The following is a 21,519-nucleotide window of genomic DNA, read 5'->3' on the forward strand; positions in this document are numbered from 1 at the left end:
TAATATGATAGATTCAACTTTGATTGTATGATTGATTCAATTATATATATATAGTAAATTTAATTATACAAAAACAGTTGATTCAATTATATTTGTAGTCGATTCAATTATTGTGTATTATAGAATTAAAAGTTTATTTTATATCATTTATTTCATGTATACAATTAAAAAAAGTTAGATTTCGGAAGTTTTATAGGTTTTTACTAGGCTCAGAACCTTTAATTTTGGTTCCGAAATAAAAGCTAGCAAGAGTAGGAACATTGTATTTCTTAAAATAAATTTATCATTTTAATATGTAAACAAACTTAAACCTCCATCACCTCCATAAAGTTACCATCATAACCATGATTATTCGAGAACCGTGGCTGGTGATTCTGGAATTGATGATGATGGTGATGGTAGTTAAAACACAGAGAACCAGAGAACGGGCCCCGAACAAATATGTGGCGAATTCGTGTGTAAGAATTTGAATCGTCGGCCATTTTAAAACCGTTAAAATTGGCCTAAAAACAGCACCATCTAGTGGCTCTTAGCTAAGTGACTCAGCTGTTGTTGTCGATTTTTTTTTGTCAACAGCTGAGAACACTCAGAACATAAATAACCCAAAATTTACTTCCAGGTCGCACCAAAACAGCGTTCAGCTAGTTTTCTTTTTTTGAGGTGTAGGAAAAGCAACATAATGAAATTTGCAGCAGAAACTATATCAGCACCAACACGTGAAAAGGGTCTATGTTCATATATGACGTTTCGAGAAAAACGCGTTTAAAAATTTTGCAATCTTTTTTAAATCGCTAATTAAAATTCACGAAGAATCTCCCTAGTCTTCATGGTCAAAACGGTGCGTAGGATCATTCTAAGTATGTTTTTATCGATACGACGGTTTTATCATGTAAAAATAGCTCGCAATTGTTTATAGACCCTAGCTGGAGTATGAAATTCGTCTAAATGTTTTATACACCCTTCGCTTTGTACTGTATGTCTCATATGTGTAAGTGAGATGGAGATAAAATTTTTCCTAGTTTTTGACAAAGGCTTATGGTTCTCGCTATAGGAGTGAGTGAATAGCTTTCCGCATTATTCCCCTTTTAATGTTTTGCATCTGCTTTGTTGTGGAGTAAAGGGTGTATAAAACAATCTGTGTGAGGATAATGTCATTTTATGGCTCTAAATTTTTTAGATCCTTTACTCAAACTGCATTATAAATCTTACGAAAACTGAAAAACTTCAAACGGTTTTTGTGTTAAGTAGAGCTTATATTGAGCTATTTGAATCCACAGAAAACCGATTTTGTTTACTTTGTCTTTTATACCCTTTTCTCATGTTGCTGCTGATATGCTCTCTAAACGAAATCTTTTTCTTTTGGCAATGTTGCCTCATTTGGTACTCGTTTTGTATTGATCCACTGATTTTGTTTGAGAAAATAAGCAAACATTATTTATTTGTTTGAAGAGAAAGTTCATATAAGATTTTAATTATGTGTCTGTTTTAATATGAATTATATTTTCAAAAATAGTTCAGTCAACATTTGCCGCAGGATTGCTGTACGATGTGTAAATTTATGATACCCCTCTAATGGATAAACTCGGCTTTTTATTTAGGATCAAATTTTTTTTAATCAAATTTCACTCATAACGAAGCATTTCAAATCTAATCAATCGAAAATATCACCACCCATCTTCGTTCGAACATTGCAAAATTGTATCATGTAAACATTGCGTTATTTCTGCCAGGATAGGACCCCAAGCAACCAAAAGTCGCGTTTTTACTTAACTCCGAACTCCGAAGTTCACATTTGGCTGAAAAAATGTATTACGGGAACCTCAGGTGACTCTTGTCGCGTAAAAGTTACTCAGGAACTTCCATCGCCCTTTGAAAGGTTAAACTATCGATAACGGAACTTCTAAGCGCTTTTAATGGAACTTCTTTCAAGAAGGTCGATAACGTTCGCGTTACATTACAAAACGCACCATTAAGATACTTGAAGGCGTTTTAAAGAACCTGTATGGGAAATCTAAGCGACATGTCAAAAATGCATGTTTTTCAAGAAGGTCGATAACGTTCGCTTAACATTCTAAAGCGCACCATTAAGATACTTGAAGGTGTTTTGAAGAACCTATATGGGAATTCTAAGCGACATGTCAAAAATGTTTTTCAGGAAGGTCGATAACGTTCGCGTAACATTCTAAAGCGCACCATTAAGATACTTGAAGGTGTTTTAAAGAACCTATATGGGAATTCTAAGCGACATGTCAAAAATGTCTGTCAATTTCTTGTCATGGTATTTGTTTTGTTTATATCTGTACTGATATTTACAAATGGAATTCAAGATTTTTTCGAATTCTTCTTATAAATGTTAAATTAGATATTCGAATAAATTTTTGATGATGCGAATTTTTGTTATGATTCATATTGTGTACTGAAAGTCCTTTGAACAAAATAAGGTACCTTCTATTGACCAACCCACTCAATCATCTCAAATGACATTAAGTTTAAATACTAATTATTTCAGTGGCAATTAGCTATTGATAGATTGGTCGAGAGGCTGGTGAGTTTCATTGCAACCTAGAGAGCAGCGGTTCAATTCTCTAGGCGTGTAAGCAGCTTTTGTAATCAAAACAATATAATTAAAATCAATGAGATAGACCATGATAGACCGGCAGCCTAGCAATCTGACATGTGGTTGTCAGAGCAATCTGTCAAATGGATTTTTTTTTCGGCGCGTAGAAGTTTCTTGACATTCTCTTAGAAGCTGAATAGCGTTCTCTACAGCCCCCTAAACGAACTTGAAAGTAGCTTTAAGAACTTAAATTTTGGGCTGATTAGCATTCTCTTCAGACACAAACGAGAGCTGATTAAGCTTCTATGGAACCTTTTTAAGGGAATTCTGGTTGCTTGGGACTTCAGTACCTACTTCCGAAAATATTCGATAATTGGAATAGCTTCTTAATATCGAATTTGGCCTCTCAGACCGAGGAATGTATTTGCATGGAGGTTACCCGGACACCTAAGAAACCTAAGAATCCTAAGAATTTAAGGGAATAGCAAAAGGCATTGAAAAGCAACTCGATATCAAAATTTTATAAATTCTTCAAATATTCCTCCCTTCTATTATACTTATTACAGATATCCGTTAACACCAAAACAAACACAGGCAAAAAACTGAAAAACCATACAATTATTTTAATACCAGATTGAGTGACTGAAAATAAATTTGGCTTTGAGCGCATTTTTCATTCGTTGAAAGTACTATCGTCTGAGCGTGTAGAGAAAATGGAAAAAATAAAAGTACCGGTAACGACATCTGGTGGCTCTTAGCTAAGTTGCAAAAATGGCGTCGTTTATTTTGAAATCACGGTTGGTATTTTTACACACGGTTGGGGTTCCAGCCCGAACTCTGGTTCTCTGTGGTTAAAATCACCGAAGCGCGAGCTGCACCAAAACCTTCTTCTTCAGTTGGATTATTTTGGATCCACTAGCTGGCAATCGACGAAGATGCCGAAATAGGATAGATTTCAGCACCGGCATTCCCGGAGCGCCGATCACTGCTAGGGTTGCTGGAAAGCATACGAGCGAATGGAACGCGTCCATTAAAGGAGCTACGGAAACCGGATCCCCCGTTGCCACTGTATGGCATGTTGCCTTCGGTAGAACTACCGGAAACTTGCCTTCCAATAATGATGGCCGCAGCCGGTAGCGAAGCTTGATGAACGGTTGCAGTCACGGTTGATTCTACGGGGCCAACAGATGGGCAAATCGAAGTCAGCTGAGAGGGCTGGGAATTCTCGAGTACAGTAACTGTGAATGCTGGAATGTAGCTGCTGGCTGTGCTGTTCGTATCCTTTTCGAGTGCTAGCGGTGGCTTTGGGTTCGGCGAGTAGTCTGTGGTTGTTCCGATGATGGCCGGAGCTGACGATTCAGAAGTCGATGAAGAGGAATTTTGTTCCGGAGAAATCATTCTTGAACCTCTAGCTGCTCCAGTATTTCTTCCGTCTGCTTCCCGCATGTTACCTGAAATTACAACAATTCGGATGATTTTGGACAAAAACATTTTAACGTTTAATATTAATTACCACCCGTATCCGAATCTGCAAGATGCATTTCTGGTACGGCAAAAAAAAAATTTTGTCACCTCCCGCCGCGAATGCAAATAACTGAAATGGCGGCAAGAGAAAAATCTACACAGCAAATTTTTTTTTGCTGGAAACCAGCAAAATTTTGCTGGTTTTTGTCCCGCTGACTTTCCAGCAAAATTTCCAGCAATTTCAATTGCTGGAAAAAACAGCAAACGTTAATGCTGGTTTCCAGCAATTCAAATTGCTGGAAAATCGGCAATCCAGATTGCTGGAAACCAGCTATTTTTTTCAACATAACCGGCAGTATTTAGTATGAAATTTATATTTCAATTCAAAATTACAGTTTAATATCGGCTGTGCATATAATAAGCAATAAAAACAATTATTTTCTCCCATTTTCAATAAGGGATTTATTTATTTAAAAAAAAACTTTTTTTTTACAACTTTCTAAAACCGGCTCAGGGGTGGCCGCTTTGTGCCGCAGTGTTGATCATCCGCCACCTGTAAAAATAGTTTTGATTAGTATCTTCTATGGAATATCTACCTGTACAATAAAAACTTACCCTTGACTTGATGCCTGGTTGCTAGAATATATAGAGGAAAATAAAATAATTATATTAATTTAACCTAAATTCGTAAAATAGAATCTCACCTTACTTCAGTCAGCGTACGAAACAAAAACAAACTCCAAATTGACAACTCGATTACTGATTTTCCAGCAAACTAGATCAATTGCTGGAAAGTCCAGCAATTTGAAAACCGATTGCTGATTTTTCAGCAAAAATGATAAGCACATAACCGAATGCTGAAAAATCCAGCAATTTGAAAATCGATTGCTGGTTTCCAGCAAAAATTTGGATTGCTGAACGTTTCCAGCAATTTTTTTTGCTGGAAATCGAGGCAAAAATTTACAGTGTAAACATTGATGCCAGTTAAACCAAATATATTTATTGTAAATTCTAGATTCTAGAATCTATCATAACAATCAAGTTTCATTTACTATATTTATGATTAAAAACCTAGAATCAATCATACATTTGTAGTTCAATCTATCATATTTACAATTGAATCAATTATACCACTACAGTTGAATCTATCATATTTACAGTTGAATCAATTATACCACTACAGTTGAATCTATTATATTTATAGTTGAATGCCTATAGTCAATCATACAATTGTAGTTGAATTTATCATATCTACAGTTGAATCAATTATACCATTACAATTGAATCTATTATACCATTACAATTGAATCTATTATATTCATAGTTGATTGCATAAGGTCAATCAGCAGTTTGTAGTTGAATCTATTGTATTTATAGTTGAATGCATAAAATAAATCATACAGTTGAATGCATTATATTGATAGTTGATTGCGTAAGGACAATTAGAAGTTTGTAGTTGAATCTATTATAAAAGCAGTTGAATGCGAAAAAATCAACTGCATTTCGATTATTGGTATAACAAGCTGAAATAATTGGAACAACTACCGTCTTTTTTCTCCGTGTAAAGATAAATAACAACTCCTTGAACGGCGGAGCCATTGTAATAATGACAAGAATTATTTATTCTATGTATCTGTTTTTTTTTGTAATTTCTTTATTTGAAACGGCTAATACCTTGAGGCTTTAAGGAGCCAAATTCGTTTTGTATGTTTACAATTCACGGAGAAAAAAGTACAGTTATTCCAACAATATTCCGCCTATATTGAACTATATTTCTGATTATTTCTCGGCTAACTATAAATCTGAAGATTTAAACTATATATATAATTGATTATCTGATTGATATTTTGCGTTCCATATTAGTTATAATAGAGTCAATTATAGTTGTATGATTGATTTTATGCATTCAACTATAAATATAATAGATTCAACTATAATCGAATGATTGAGGTTGTGCATTTAACTATAAATATAGTAAATTCAATTATACTGGTACAATTGGTTTAATTGTAAATATAATAGATTCCATTATATTTCTATGATTGATTTTAATCGTTCAACTATAGATATTGTAGAATCAAATTACGTTTATTTTGGTAGTCATCATATTTATTGTTCAAATTATAGCCACTTGCTAAAATTATTCTATCAATTTCAAATTTTGTATTTATTTTTTTATCATAAATGCCACCTACAATTAACAAAGATCCGCGCGTTTCTGTTTTTAACTTTCGCCAGCAACCTGCCATCGCTGTCCTCGGATAGATCCTCGCAGGTTGATACTTCTTGGCTCCGGACACTTGGGCTGGGTTCCCGGCTCCGTAAATTTCGAGGTAGCAGCATTTCGAGCCCTTCCGGCCAACACATTTTTTTTCGAGAGCCTAAAAGCGGTCTGCTGTGGTGAAATGATATGAAATTTCCTTTTGAACGGCGTAGAATCCCATGGAATTAAATCTGTTGGAACAACAGAGATGGGAAAAAGAGAAAATAGAAAGTTATTGAAAGAAAAATAAAAAATAAACTATCTCACCCGTAGTTTTCCTATTTTTTTTGCCACCGGTAAACGCCAGCAGGCCCTCAGATCGATGACGTTTTCTGTACTCGGGGGCTCCCGGTGGAAAATTGCGCTCCTCACGAGATAATTTGTTGATACCTTCTTCAGCTGCCAGCAGATTACACCAACCGACGCACATATCACTGGAAGGGCAAACCATATCACAGCCCGAATACGAAAATATTGTTACATAACAGTTCCTGTAGTAGTTATAAAACGATTACAGGCAGTGTAAAAAAACGTTTAGAAAATGATATCTGAAACCATAAAAAACATTGCACTTATCTTGAATTCCAAAACGACGGTCTGTTGAATATGGCGTTAAGTTATGTTACTGTTTAAAACTATTAAAACCTATATATGGAGACACTGTTCTAGGAACAGTTAGGGTATGGTTTATAAAACGCTTATGAATAACGTTTTCAGCGCATTGAACTGTTTCTAGAATGAACATATGTAGGCATATTTTGAACGATTTATCAAACCGTTAATCGAACTGTTACGGAAATCGGTGTACGAACCGTTTTAACTAAGATTACTGTTTTTTGATGACCTCATATAACATAAACATTGAAAAAAACTATAAGATTGTATCGTAAAACTGCTAAGAGACGATTACCTCAAAGCTTTTTTGTACCCTCACCCACACATAGATGAAAATATTTTGGGGACTTTCGGATTTTCATTATTTTATTAATTCAATCTTTAAACTCATCTTCATTGAAATTTTATTAGGTACTTACACAACTTTGAAAAGCTAAGCTGTACTGCAAAATTTTCCGTAGCTCCAGCGCTACAGAATGCAGGGAAGCCACCGGAAGCCTGGTGAACGATTTAGCCGGCGGACCAGGACCCTGAAAAAAACCTTATCATTCCGAGGGCCCCGTTGCTGCTGTACGAAAACTGCTGTCTGTTGGAGATGAAGTTCAGGTGCTAGAATAGAAATAAAATTATTTATTAGAAGGTGCATTAAGTTTTTTGTTAAATTGCCCGCATAATCAATTACAATATATAGAGAATATTCTATATTGTCTCTAAACGTTATCGTTTATTGTAAAGTGAACAGTATATGTACAATAACACAGACCATATTAACAATCTGTATTATGATTATCTGTTAAAGTACCATATGGGGAAAGGGCTGTTAAGCATGTTTACCATTCAAAAAGAGCGATTTTTTCGAACAAATATTTCATGCTACATTATTGGATACGGTTAAAATATCATCCACTTTTGGCGAGCAAAACAATCTACCTGAATGTTCTAGCTACGTTGGAATACAAAATCATAGATTTCATCAACTTCAATGGATATAGTTTGCTATTGTAGTTTGTAGTAAAAATAACGCTCAATCATACGTTCCGCATATTGTAAAATATTTTTAAAAAGAGCTTCCCTGTACCATAACCAATATAGTTCCAATTCTTTCCCACAAAAAATAAAATAAAATTAAAAAATTAAAATGTTGATGTTTTTATTTTTTATTTCTGATATTATACATGGATTGAGTGCAATATCTCTACTCTGATATCAGTTCTTTCTACACTGATGAGGAAAAAATCATGCAGATCTTCATTGTTCAGCCTTTCAGCAGATTTTTTTTTCCGCTCTCCGCTCAGCAGAGATCTTTGTTTCTGTAATTTCATTAGTTTTATTTAATCTCATTAGTTTTTATCGATAATATAATATAGTTTTACTTACTTTTCGCGTTCTGTGTGTTTTTCTCAGCGTGATTCTTTTTTTTCGGAGCCATTTTGAACACAGTTTTCAGTTCCGAACCTGGCGTGGGGTTGCCGACACAAATTTTAACGAAGTGAAGTGAAAATTAGCAGATGCTGAACCCAAGAGCGAAAAAATGCATAAGCTCACAACTACATCTTAAAATAACAATATTAGTTATTATCCGCAAGAGGTGAAATGATAGCGACTTGTCTAACTCATACAATGTTGTCACAGTATTTGTTGCAGGTATGCTGGTGTTCACAACTACACTTTGAAATAACTGTTATGGTTAGGGTTCATTTTATGTCAGACGATATCGGCTCACAAAATCAATGCATTCTGTTATGATGTTGGTGATGCCGATAATTAATGATTATTTATGTTATGATTCATAAAGATTACAACAATATCGTTCAATTCATGTTTTTTTTAATTTAATGTCTAATGCTAAGAAAATATAAGGAAACTTTGTCGTACACTGTTAGAGTCCTGGATAAGGTCCAGAGACAATATTCAAAGGTTGCAAATTTTTATTCTCTTATTATACTATACTTACTAAATCATATATCATATTGTCACTGTCACTGATACGATCCTGTCATAATTTATTGAGGTAATAAAATTTTGAACATGTATAATGAAATGATACTTGGAAGATATTTCATACTGGTACTGCTACCAATATATTAAGTTAATCGTTAGTACTATATCCCCAACTGTTTTTAATTATGCGGGTGAGCAATAAAACAAAACACAAATTTTTACCTACCTGAAAAGCGCACGAGTTTCAGCGGTTCTATGTTGGGCAGAAAATCCTATTCCCGGTGTTGTATCATGCTGCCGCAGCTGAATAAGCCCTGCTCGGAACGGACCGACAGTGGGCATCACAACACCGGGAGTCCCGAAACCGAATCCGGTAAATTACCGTGAAGAAAAGTCGTAGAAAAATACGCGACGAGCTTGCAAATTTCCGGCGCAAGAAATAAACAACCGGACAAAAACGACCAGGGATGCCAGGTGCACTGAATTTAAAAAAAATTGGAAAATGTTAAACATTTAGGTCAACTAAATTAAATGTAGTTTCGTAGTAAATTATAATGAATCAATTCATTCATTAGCAAAACTATTACACAAAATCGATGATATTATGTCACCTGATTGCATGTTTTCTAGCCTAAATTAAAAATAACCATAGTTCTCGCATTCGTCTTAAAAAACGATTTCTGACGGAATCAGTAATAATTGTTGTTTTTACACCATCGAAACTTCAAGCTCTACCCCTTAACAGAAGAAAAAGCCTAAAATTTGCAACAAGAGCGCAATTGGAATGTTTACTTCCAATTTGATTCCTTTTGACTCGTTGTTTTATTTACATATGATATACTAAATGAAATGTGAAATAATGTGGATTATGTAGAGAATGGCATTTACTGCAATTGATGTTTCATGGAATGTACCGCATTAGGCTCTTAACAAGCATGTAATAAATATTAATTGAGTCCATGGATTCACAAATAAACTTTCATATTATAATTATCTTGAATAAAGTCACTTAAAGCGTTTGTTTAAAGCATTTGTAAATCAAGTGCTAAACCTCCTTTAGTGTGATGTAATACATACACGCAGAGAAAACTTGGATTTTGAAACAAAACAAAACTGACTTTGATTCAAAACACTCAGTTTTTTTAATCAAACTCCTGTTTTCTTTGAATCAATGAATTCTCGTTCTGATTCAAATGAATAATTTTTGAAAGAAAGAATTAATTTTTTGAACCGAATAATTTTGGAATTTGATTTTAAACAAATTTTTTGATTCAAAAGACATTTTTTCAATTGCATATGTCTTTTAAAACAAAGTAAATTTTCTTTCAACCAAAGAAAAATGTTTTCAACAGAAAGGAATAATTTCTTTAAGTTAAAACTTCAAACTTAGAAGATAATTTGGATTGAGCAAGTACCGAATTTCGAATTAAGTTTCGCCGGTCGTGTTGAAAATCAAAACTAGTGAATCAGAGATAGCTATTGCTGATCCACTCTTTTTTTCTATTTCTGCGATAGCTGATTTGGGCTCCCGTAGGGTACCACTGTAAAAAAAATTACAGTATTCAAGAAAAAAATGAGCATTGTTCTACATAAGGATTATTTATCGACTGAAATTAAATCGGATGAACAAGCGGAAAACATTTAAAGATGATTTAATAAAAAGTTGTCAAACAAACATGTATACCAAATATTATTATCGGATTATCTATTGTTTATAAAACAAAAAATTGTATTTGCCTTGAGCTTGGTCAATCAGCGGTCAAAATCACGGAAAAATGAATAATAAAAAAAAACTGTTTGCGATGGGGTCAATCAGCGGACAAATTCACGAAAAAAAAAGAAAACGCTGTAGTTGTTTAAATAAGTTTAGAGTTCGACGACACGGTAGCGATCATCATTGAATGTTGGATTTCGTGCTATGTTTTGCAGTCGGAGTTATTCGTATAAAGTTTAACTGAAAAGCGGTTAGCGTGTAGAAAACCGACAGATTTTATACTGATTTGACAGATCGCACAAGTTTCGCAGTTATGAGTGCGCAGTCCAATTTTTTCCGATGCGAATGGTATTATTTCCTATAATAGATCATTATCCGTACACAACTCCTTTTTTTAACTTCTCATATACGATTTGTTACATTTTAACAACAACATAATTGAATTCGACCAGCATATAAAGTATCAAAGACGCATTTATCGCATCAAAAATCATCGTCATGCCAAATTCGTTAATTCTCAGGCTATGGAAAAATGTGTTTTCAATAGTGTTCAATATTTTTTGTTTTGTCTGGGATTTTAACGCTCGTAATTAATTCAATCTCAATGAATACTAAGAACAATAATATTTCATTCCGATGACTTCATGTTTTGTCCTCTCTTGCAAAATAATGATTTGAAGATTGATTCAAGAATTTACTTCTTAACTTTTCAATGAAATTAGTGAGTAAGAGTGAATTTTTTAACTGTGTTTACTGCTCCGGCTAGCCTACCGCACGGAAGGCTACCGTCGCTCGATTAGAAATTTTCCCAGTAACCGCAATATTTAGGAGGATTCAGGATGAGGAATGCATACCATGGTAAGTGCGTGTTAATCCATTAGTCAAAAAGTGAATATTTAAGATTTTATATGAACTTTTGCATTGTTACAGGACCACGGCTGATTCCGCCCAAAATCCAGCGGTCTGATTATCTTCGGGCCGATCTTCAGCGGCAATCACCAGTTGGATGACCGGAGTTGCTTCCGGAAGTTTATTGAGCGGTCCAAGAAGAATGCCCTCAGGCCAAAATTTAGGACCGGTTAATTCCATTATAGTGAACCAGTGTTTGTGTTAAGTTTGTAATAAAAATGAATTTAAGATGTAAATTGTTTCTTTTTATTGTTCAAAATTCCTAATTGGAACTTCTGAACAACAAAAAATATTTTTTCCAATTGGAATAAAAGGAAAATATTTCAATGAGCCAATCCTTTTAAATCTAAATCTTAATTACATTGTAGCAAACGAAAACAACTTTGCATCAAATGAAACTGTTTTTTGTTTCAAAGCATTAAGATTTTGACTCAAAGATTTTTCAAAAGAAAAATTCTTTGAAACAAAGGAAAATGTCCTTGAACCAATGGAATTTTTATTTATCCCAAAATCAAAGGAAAAAATCCTTTGTTTTTGCGGCACTTTCCTTTGAAATAAAAAATCTTTTTTCTGCGTGTATGTATGCATCCAAGTTCAATTATTGTCATTAAAACTACTCTCGAACCGTATCAGAACACTGCAAAAAATCTACATATTGGGGATATGTGTTTGCCTTATAGATTTTTGCAATGTGATTCCCATTTAGAAATTACGTGTCAACACATATAGAATACAAAATTATGACTTTTATATGCGTCACATAAAAGTTATATGTGTGGGATAAATATTATTAGCCTACATTGGACTCAAACATTTGCCTAGATCTAGGCATTTACTTGCTTGCCTACTCGAAAGCGTTTGTATTTTGTTGGAGTTGGTTTTTCGGATGGAAATAAAAAAAAATATGAGGTGTTGGCTATCGAAACCTTTTTGTACTATTTATTTTTAATAGATATAAATATAAAAATGCTAAACCTAATGTCTCGTTTCGTATTCCACTGGAACAGAAATGAGAAATCTGCACCGGAAAATCAGTAGCTAAGACCCGTATGCGACGTTAATTTCCGGTTGACCCGTTTGTCCAACATGTTTGACTGGACGAAGGGATGAGCTTCCTGTGGGGGAGAACAAAAGAGATCAATAATCGATATTTTCTATTTAATAGAGTAATACTTACCTAATTAAAATGTTTTAATTGACACTGGCACTGAACGGGCACACCAACTTTTTCTCCAGGGTGGCCATTTTGAACTCATGGAAATTTTCAAAGACGAAAATCATATACACACTATTAATTTTTTGGTGTAAATTTATGTCAAATAGGATGCACAAAACTGAAGCATCAATTTTGACTTAAAATTACATTACAGAAAGACAGAAACGCTTGAAGCCATAAATTCTCAGAAGTGAATTAAATGGCATATTCAACATAAAATTATATCATCGATGATGTAATTTTTTGTCAAATTGGACGCACAAAAGTGAAGCATCTTTTTTGACATAAATTTAGATCGTTACAGAAATTATATTGCTACGTGATATATATTGGCAACAAAAGCTTTCGGAAACATAAGTTTTTAGAGAAATAATAGCTATAACTATTACATCTCTAAAAACTTGTATTTCCGGAAGTTTTTGTTACCAAAATTTTCCACAACGCAATATACTTTCTGTAGCTTCAAATACATTTATAACTATGGTATATAATTTAATTCAAGACAACAAACCAGGGAATAACATTATTTCAAAAAATGAAATTTTCTCACAATATATAGTTTAAATAATGTCATCTTTATTTCTTTTCTACATAAAGCCGAGTCGCATTATTTAAAATAACTTTAATTCAACATTTCAAATTTAAATTTATGGTGTGTAACATTTCAATGTATGAACCGCTATCGTTATAAAATTGAATTTCATTTGAAACGCAAGCATATTACTGACACACTATTAAATTTTTGGTGTAAATTTATGTCAAATAGGCATCACCTAATTAATAAATGTAGAGCAAAACAATAAATATAACTTTTTGTGTTGTACCCAATCAAACGTCTATTTTATACACCATTTACTTAAAAATGCTTTGAAAATTTCTTCACAGTCATTTGGGATGGGTCATATAAATACATGCATTCCTGTCCGACTTAACTATCGGTTGGATGATAGTCTGTAATTTGTCTGCAATATTTCTGCTTATTCACACTAGGAAACGGTTGTCGAACAATGTCCCATTTAATTCAGGAAATATTGAGATAGTCTCATGACTCCAACAACAACAACGGTTAATAAAACTTTTCTTAGCAACAAAAGCTAGTGCGGGCTAGACTTTGGAAATGATTAAAGTTTCATGACAACTTTTATTCCCTAATATCTATTTGTAAATAAAGTGATATGCCATCTTACAGTCATATTTCACCAATTGTTTCTATAATTTTAAGTCTTTTGAAGTTTCTTATAAGTGGTGTTTAGTACATGAATTCATTATTATTAACACATTGCAGACCTAATACGAGAATTTTCGCTTGCCGCAAATATGATTCTTTTAAAAGCATAATTCAATTATTATTAATTTAAAAATGGAACTCTAATCTGCATAATTGAACACAACTCTTTTGGTAACTCATGGATACTAACTTTTGTCCAGCGAGTTTTATGATACATTTAGTCGAATTTCGGTGTTCAGTTTAGATATTCGCGGTCCTCAATGTGGTAACTTTGATGAGCATTTGTACCAATTCTAACAAGTAACGCTTCGGTTTATAAACATATTTCAATCCTATCAACATATAATTCAAAGCAAAACTTTTATCAATTCCTTAGTGTAATAGACCTCAATTCTCATCATTCCGTTCAGTGGAGTCAATTACTATTAGTGAAACTTAAACTTAATCGTCGGTTAACATTAATTGTTTTACTACTTACCTCAAATTCAATGACAATGACAATGGATGTGAGCGCCATTCAGACCAGAGACTGGGGATGAATAAACCAATTGGTTTAAAATCCCAAAAAAAAAAAATTCAGACCAGAGTACAAGTCGAGCGAGCGAGTTGTAGCCGTTTGTAACAGCGTGTTGTTTCCCCCGGCTGGGTGGGTCATGTGGTACTACTTCCGAGCGTCGGACCAGTCTGCACGGAAATTATCCGGAACACTATCGGCACTTAGTCATCATCCTTCCGAAAATCGATTCAGATTAAAAAGAAACCTGCTCATATTTTCCCAAGCACCACCGGGCAACACGGTAACCAGCCAAACGTCGGATCAACAACATGAGCGCCTATTTGATCCACAATGATTTTAAGGTTCCACCAGAGAACTGCAAAAAAACGATCGTCATTACATCGAAAATGAAAAATTGATTCGGTCAAGACGAACCCCGAGCAATAAATGCTTACCTTAGGGTGGAGTGGTGCTGCTTTCCAGAGGGCTTCGGAAAACGGTCAGACCATTCATTTCCTTCATGTTGATTCCTTAGGTTCCTGGTATGTCCACTCTGCTGCTGGTCTGGGATGTTTTAGCTGAGATTCTTCGAAAGATTTTAAGGGTATGTGTCCGAACTGCGTACTCATATTTTCACCGTTTTTTAACCTGGAGATCCTACGGAGGGAAAAAAAGTTTTACAATAACACAAACACAATAATATATCTACAAACCTTCGTTTGTTCAATAATTAACTTGATTAACAACGTAAAAGTAAATATCTAGCGAGCAGCAAGCAAACAAACCTGCTAGTTTTTCGAGAAAGATCCGAACAAAACAGAATACACTAAACTTTGTTTGTTTCGATTCTGTTTCTTTGAAGTGCTGCCAAATTATATTCTCGAACACAATTTTACATCTTTTGAAATTTAAATTTAGCTCTCTATCAAAAAATATATGCAAAAATGATGTAAAATTAGATCCATTCTGGATTAAGTCAAAATGTCGTTAGGTCTTCAAGCGTTTCTGGCTCCTTTAATTTTATAAAATTTTTGGTGTGTAATTTATGTGTCAATATCATATAAACTTCATATTTCGAACATACAATTTATGTGTGACATATGATGTTCATATGAAGAATATGAAATGTATACGTAGAGCAGTTTTGAAGACCTTATGTGTGAGGAAACATACATCCAAGGTGTGGATTTTTTGCAGTGAATATAAAAAAAATTAAAATTGTTTTCATCAATCTGTACAAATTTTGTTTACAAAGCCATCTGGCTGCATGCAGGCGTTTCCAAGAGAAACTTCTTTTTTATTAAAGTAGATCTTTTCTAAAAAGTTGTAAAAGTATATAAAAAAAATTTTAAGATTTAATAAGTGTGTACTGATTTCTTGCAAAATCATCTGGCATCTTTGATTCGCATTTCGGCCATTTTTGACGTGGGTTTGACAGAAGACATTAACGCTATGGAAAACGGTTCGGGATAATTTTGACGATTCAAAAAAATTTAAAGTTAATCGTGCATACCATTCGTTCACCTTTCCGAATACCATTACTTTTCCACACGAACGTTCATTTTTCTTTTTTAACGTTGTCGAAGTAAAGTTTAATATTACAGCTACTTTTACAGATACCATCACTATTTCTAGAACTGTTGATGTTTCGTATAGACTGTTTAAGCTATAGTTTTTTAGTATGCGGGAGGTCAATCCGACTGGGTTACCCACTTTAGACAGCGAGCTGCCTCACGAAGGGCGGCCCTTTTCGTCAGTGTCGTGTGCTTGATGTCCGCGCTAGGAGGCTCTTAATATTCGACAGGTCCTTTCGGGCCAAAACACTAGCAAAACTCATGTTGAGATGTTTTCCTTTCCTCGAAGTTTCGTCGGTCGTTTGGCCGATGCCGACGGGCTTGTTCCTATAGGATTGGTTCCTTATCGCAGCGCAGCACTTGAACTTGGACTCGAGGTAACGTGAACAATACAAATAAAGTGGCAAACAACTAAAAACCTGTTCCGGTTCCGAATCATAGTTTTCTTTATCTTTTATGAAGTTGTATTCGCTTTAAAATGTCGAATCAGTGACAAAGACTATATGCCGAAGAATATAAAGTCATAAAATTCAATAATACATACATTTGTTGGAAATATATTTCAATTAAATTTCAACTTAACTTCGATGTTTAGTATAGTTGAAAACCAAAATTCAATCATACAATTGTAGTTGAATCTATCATATCTACAGTTGAATCAATTATACCATTACAATTGAATCTATTATATTCATAGTTGATTGCATAAGGTCAATCAGCAGTTTGTAGTTGAATCTATTGTATTTATAGTTGAATGCATAAAATAAATCATACAGTTGAATGCATTATATTGATAGTTGATTGCGTAAGGACAATTAGAAGTATGTAGTTGAATCTATCATATAAGTAGTTAAAAGCGAAAAAATCAACTGCGTTTCGATAATTGGTATAACAAGCTGAAATAATTGTAACAACTGTCGTCTTTTTTCTCCGTGTAGTTTTCTTAGGTATCTACATCACTTTATCACTTTTTTTTTACTTTTTGAAGAGAAAAGAAAATAGATACACACAAAAAAAAGCATAGTAAAATTACTAAATCCGTGGTTTAAACGAACAACAGGCGACCATATTTTTGAGTCAAATATGTTTTGTTGTTTATAATACCTTACGCATAGCTATTTTACCATGTGCTCAATTTGGCTGCGCATAGTAAATTCGACTGCGTTTTAGTAAAATTGTCAATGAAATGATGCATTGTTTTACTTCGTCCCTAGTAAAATTAATATGTTTCATGATGAAACTAGTATGTGTTATGATAAAGATTAGGAGGAGCGAGGAGCTTGATTTAAATAGTAAAATCACAGAGAACAGAGGTCGGGCTGGAGCTCAAATCTTGTGTAAAAATGCCAACCGTTATTTTAAAGAAAAAAATAACTCAGCATATAGCCACTAGATGTCGTTAAAAACAAACTTAACGAAGATTTGTTTATTTTCGTTAAACATGCACGCTAAGGTAAAAATCACTTTCAAGCATTATTGTACAACCTGTCTAAACATTTTTGAAAGGTTATTTGGTATTTAAAATTTGGTATTTAAATTAAATAAAAAAATAGAAAAAATTCATTATGTATACAAACGACAAAGTTTTAGATGGTTTACTTACTTACTTGATCGGCAGTTGAAAAGCTATCGATCCAACGTTTTAAAGGAATGGCTGAAAAATCTTTATCTTTTGTTTGCATTTTACTATGCAAACTTTATCCAACTTGATGAACTATAATTATCAACAAGAAGAATACAAATTTTCTTCATATATTTTACAGAGGTATTTATAACAGAGGTCTATCAAATTTACTTCTCCGAGATGCACATAGTTACACGCAGAAAAAGAACGGGGAGTCGATTCAACAAAACGTTTTTTTTGTTTTATTTTATAATTTGAATGCTATTTTTGCAGTAGTTAAGATAAAAAAATCGAATAAAAATAGCCAGAAAATTTTGTTATTTATACACTCCCATTTTTAATTACTTAAAATCAAAAAGTGTTTAGTTTTAGAGCAAAATTAAGTTTTTTTCAAAAAACGTGTAAAATTTTGATTTATGAAAAAAAAGAAAAAAAATCGCTGAAAATGTTCGAGAAATTCGTGATTATTTGGAGAAACAGACGGTCGAAGTGGCCGTCATTCATTGTGATATGGTTTCCGGAACCATTTTAGTCTTGCAATAAACTACAGCAGTGGAACCGGCCAAAGTTACTCTGGGATCGGTCGGTACGGATTTGGTGTATTAAGAGTTGTTAATCAGGTTTGCTATACAAAACAAAAGTTTGTATAAAATTTGAATTTTTATTATTTTTTCCAGTTGCCAGACGGAATTGAAATTTACAAATTTATCGACCCACGACCAGCTCTAGGCAGATTAGCCACAGTAAGGATGTTAATTCATAATGAAGGAATCTGTTGGAACTGGAAGAGGGAATCGTACCGATGCCTTAATCAGAGCGCATTCTCGGCGAAATGAGAGGGCCTTTACCCCTGCCGTCGAGGAGAAGATTAATAAAAGCAAAAGATGCAAAATGATTGTAAATAAAAGCGAATAAATTTAGGAAATAAAAGCGATGTCGATAATCGAAATACATTCGAAAGTATTTTTACAATATGTTTGCTTTGAATTAGAATCGAAAATGAATAATTTTAAATCACAATCTTTGTCTACTTTTAATCCAATTATATTTTTTAAGTTTGGATCAAAATTATTTAGAGTGTTTTACCCAAAATATTATTGTTTTCATTAAGCTCATAGTATTATTTTTAAAAAGGGACTATTTTATTTTTATTCGAATGATAAATTTAAAAAAAATCGATGTTTTTTTATCAATATTACAAGAAATATATTTGTGCTTTTTCCCAACCAAAAATTTTATTATTTTTGGCCAAAACTTAGTTGTTTCTACAATATATTTTTCTGCGTGTATGACTTATTTGGAGGCGTCTTTGGTTTTTTCTTCTATGGGCTCTCGTTTTGTTTATGAAAGTTTTAACTTTGGAAGCAAAATAGAAATCCTTGAAAAAAAAAATTGTAGACCTGTAGGCCACGCAACGCATCTAGGAAAAATGAAGAAACCTTAATTGATTTGAGGATAACAAATTGATTCAAAATTTTTATTTTTTTTATAAAGGTGTGTTGGTTTATCAGTTACTAATCATTAATTTAATAGAAACTAAAGTATTTGAGCATTTACAAGCGCCCAAATATTAGAATTCAGAACACCAGACACTTCAAAATTTGTTTTGAATCGTAGGAAACAAAAATGTTGCTTGCTGTGTAAGTTATTAACAGTATTCAAAAACAACTATTGAATGATTGTATGATTTGAACTGATGAAAACACTCATTTGAGCTTCAGGATTCAAACCATTCAAACTCTAGCCAACTATTTTTTATGAATCGATTTTTACAGTAACATTTTATGTGAGTAAAATGTAAAACTATAGTTAATAAATTAAAATGAGTGAGAAAATTGGAGCGTGTGAAACGCAAGTTTTTATGTCAACAATTTTCGACCACGTGGCGACGAAAATTCATAACATTATCAGCAGCCGAATTCCGGTACTTGAAGAAAATCTCCGAAAATCTCTTCTAGAAAAGAAATTCTAAAATTGTCGTTCTCTTCATAAAAATGTCTTTTCTTCTTGGCTGATTCCGAAAAAGTAAAGAGAAAGAAAAAAAAACCAAATGTAAGAGAAGAAAAAAGTATAGTTCACCTATTCACCGCTAGACGTCTTTGACGTTTGTTGTCGGTGAGACTTTTCAAAACGACTTTTTGTTGGCACCGTGTTTCTCCCATGTTTCCCGATATTTAGCATGGTAATTAGAATAAAATTATATTTGTAATACTGAAAACTATTTATAACAGCAATATTCAATATTGTTAGATAAAATTCTTCAAATCTTGCTCATCGTGCATGCAATTAAATATGAAAAAAACATATCGTTGAGTGTTGAAGGCATAATTGGAAGTTTTGAAAAATGAATCTAGAAAGTTACGTGTTTGTAAACAATCGGATGTGTTGATATGATTAAATATGTTATAGTTGTACATTCGAAAGGGTCATCCTTTAATGGGATAGCGTTCAATTGTTGATCCAGTAAGTTAATAAACTTCTTAGCCAAACATTTTGGCATTCGAAAGAGTTTTTCGAAATTTCCATCCGAAATATCAAATGGATTACTAATATCTCTCAAATAACGACGATGCCGAAGTAGTTCGATTTTTTCTAGGCGTTTATACCACTTTTTTTTTTACATAGTAATATGATCCAATCATTTGCTCCATTATTTTAAAGTTTTAATAGGTATTAACGTATAATTTAACAAAAATCCTCACTGAAAAGAAATGTCTTTTGAAATTTCCGAAGCAAAAATGCCGAAGAAATTAAAAATCTCGTTTTCTATTTCAAACGTCAAAAATTGTCTTCTTTGAATTGACCGGAATGTCAATCTAAGAAAATTTCGCAACGAAAAAAATCCGAAGAGATTGAAAATTATGTTTTCTTTTTTAAACGTCAAAAAATGTCTTCTTTAAATTCACCGGAATTCCAAGATAAGAAAATTTTGAAAATGTCTTCAATAATTTCTTTTCTTTCACGACATTTTTTGCCCGGAATTCGGCTGCAGGGATGCCAATTTGATGAAAATTTCTTTTTTCCTTAGAAATCTTGGGCCACAATTCGATTTACATTACTTTGCGATATTGAATTCCTCTTAAGAAATGCTATCTGTGTAACGATACCAGATTGGCCTGTTTTATTTACGAGCTTACGCGGATTTTAAGACAAAAAAAATAGGAATGCGAGGTTTGGGGTGGTATGGATTTCGAGGAAAAAAAGCTCGGTTTTTCCAGGATACATCCACAATTTTGGCGAAATCAAAACCAAAATTGGAGTAAACTAACGAATTATGATTTTGCGTCAAATAACAATTTTTGCTTAATCAAATTGACCATTTTATAAAATTATAAATAAGATCAATGCCACTGAGGTGTCTCGAGAAAAAAAAATCATGTTCACTCCTGAAACTGATCAGCCCGGTTTTTAATTCTAAAATTCCAAATTCTAAAGAGTTCCAATGCGCGGGTTTTGCAAAGATTTCTGGTTAAAATGACCGGGTTTGTTCGGCCTGTGTTCTGGAAAGGTTAATCATGTGACATTTTGAATTTCGTTACTGTCTTAAATATATCCAAAAACCCTCTTTGTTCACACCCGCATGCTAAAAAACTATATTACAAATAGTCAATACGATACACCCACGGTATATATATATTCCATGCAGAACGATCTTACCAAAACATGTACTTATTTCTGTCATCATTTCCAAAGCAAAAACTTTTACTCTAATGTGTGTTTTTCAATTGGTTTTGTAACATCTAGCATGATAATGTTTCATCCATAAGTCTATATTGAATACAAGATAGGTAGAAAAGAAGGTAAAACATTGCGCTTAACCTCAATCGACAGAGCCGTGTAAACGCAGGGTCAAAAATAGTTATGGAATTTCGAACGATATGTATGGGATTTGAAACAAAATTACAATTTATGGAAAAT

At 33.3% G+C, this 21,519-nt stretch overlaps 2 protein-coding genes and 1 long non-coding RNA gene across 3 annotated transcripts; all 3 read right to left on the minus strand.

Annotated features, from left to right (window-relative positions):
* Positions 1-3,413: 3,413 nt before the first annotated feature.
* LOC129756954 (uncharacterized) lies at positions 3,414-4,153 on the minus strand. Its single transcript, XM_055754034.1, has 2 exons — positions 4,071-4,153; positions 3,414-4,008 (listed from the first exon to the last, which is right to left on the minus strand). Exons 1-2 carry the CDS (start codon positions 4,096-4,098, stop codon positions 3,473-3,475), a joined length of 564 nt encoding a protein of 187 aa, XP_055610009.1. The 5' UTR covers positions 4,099-4,153; the 3' UTR covers positions 3,414-3,472.
* A 1,864-nt stretch (positions 4,154-6,017) lies between these two features.
* LOC129756974 (uncharacterized) lies at positions 6,018-6,726 on the minus strand. The gene is made up of 2 exons (XM_055754055.1): positions 6,552-6,726; positions 6,018-6,475 (listed from the first exon to the last, which is right to left on the minus strand). The coding sequence occupies exons 1-2, from the start codon at positions 6,712-6,714 to the stop codon at positions 6,246-6,248; spliced, it is 393 nt and encodes a 130-aa protein (XP_055610030.1). The 5' UTR covers positions 6,715-6,726; the 3' UTR covers positions 6,018-6,245.
* A 553-nt stretch (positions 6,727-7,279) lies between these two features.
* On the minus strand, positions 7,280-9,302 carry LOC129756981 (uncharacterized). Its single transcript, XR_008739580.1, has 2 exons — positions 9,067-9,302; positions 7,280-7,508 (listed from the first exon to the last, which is right to left on the minus strand). It is a non-coding gene; the product is annotated as an uncharacterized LOC129756981 (long non-coding RNA).
* Positions 9,303-21,519: the final 12,217 nt, after the last annotated feature.

This window comes from Uranotaenia lowii, chromosome 1, assembly GCF_029784155.1.
Source record: "Uranotaenia lowii strain MFRU-FL chromosome 1, ASM2978415v1, whole genome shotgun sequence".
In the NCBI taxonomy this organism is placed as follows: domain Eukaryota; kingdom Metazoa; phylum Arthropoda; class Insecta; order Diptera; family Culicidae; genus Uranotaenia; species Uranotaenia lowii.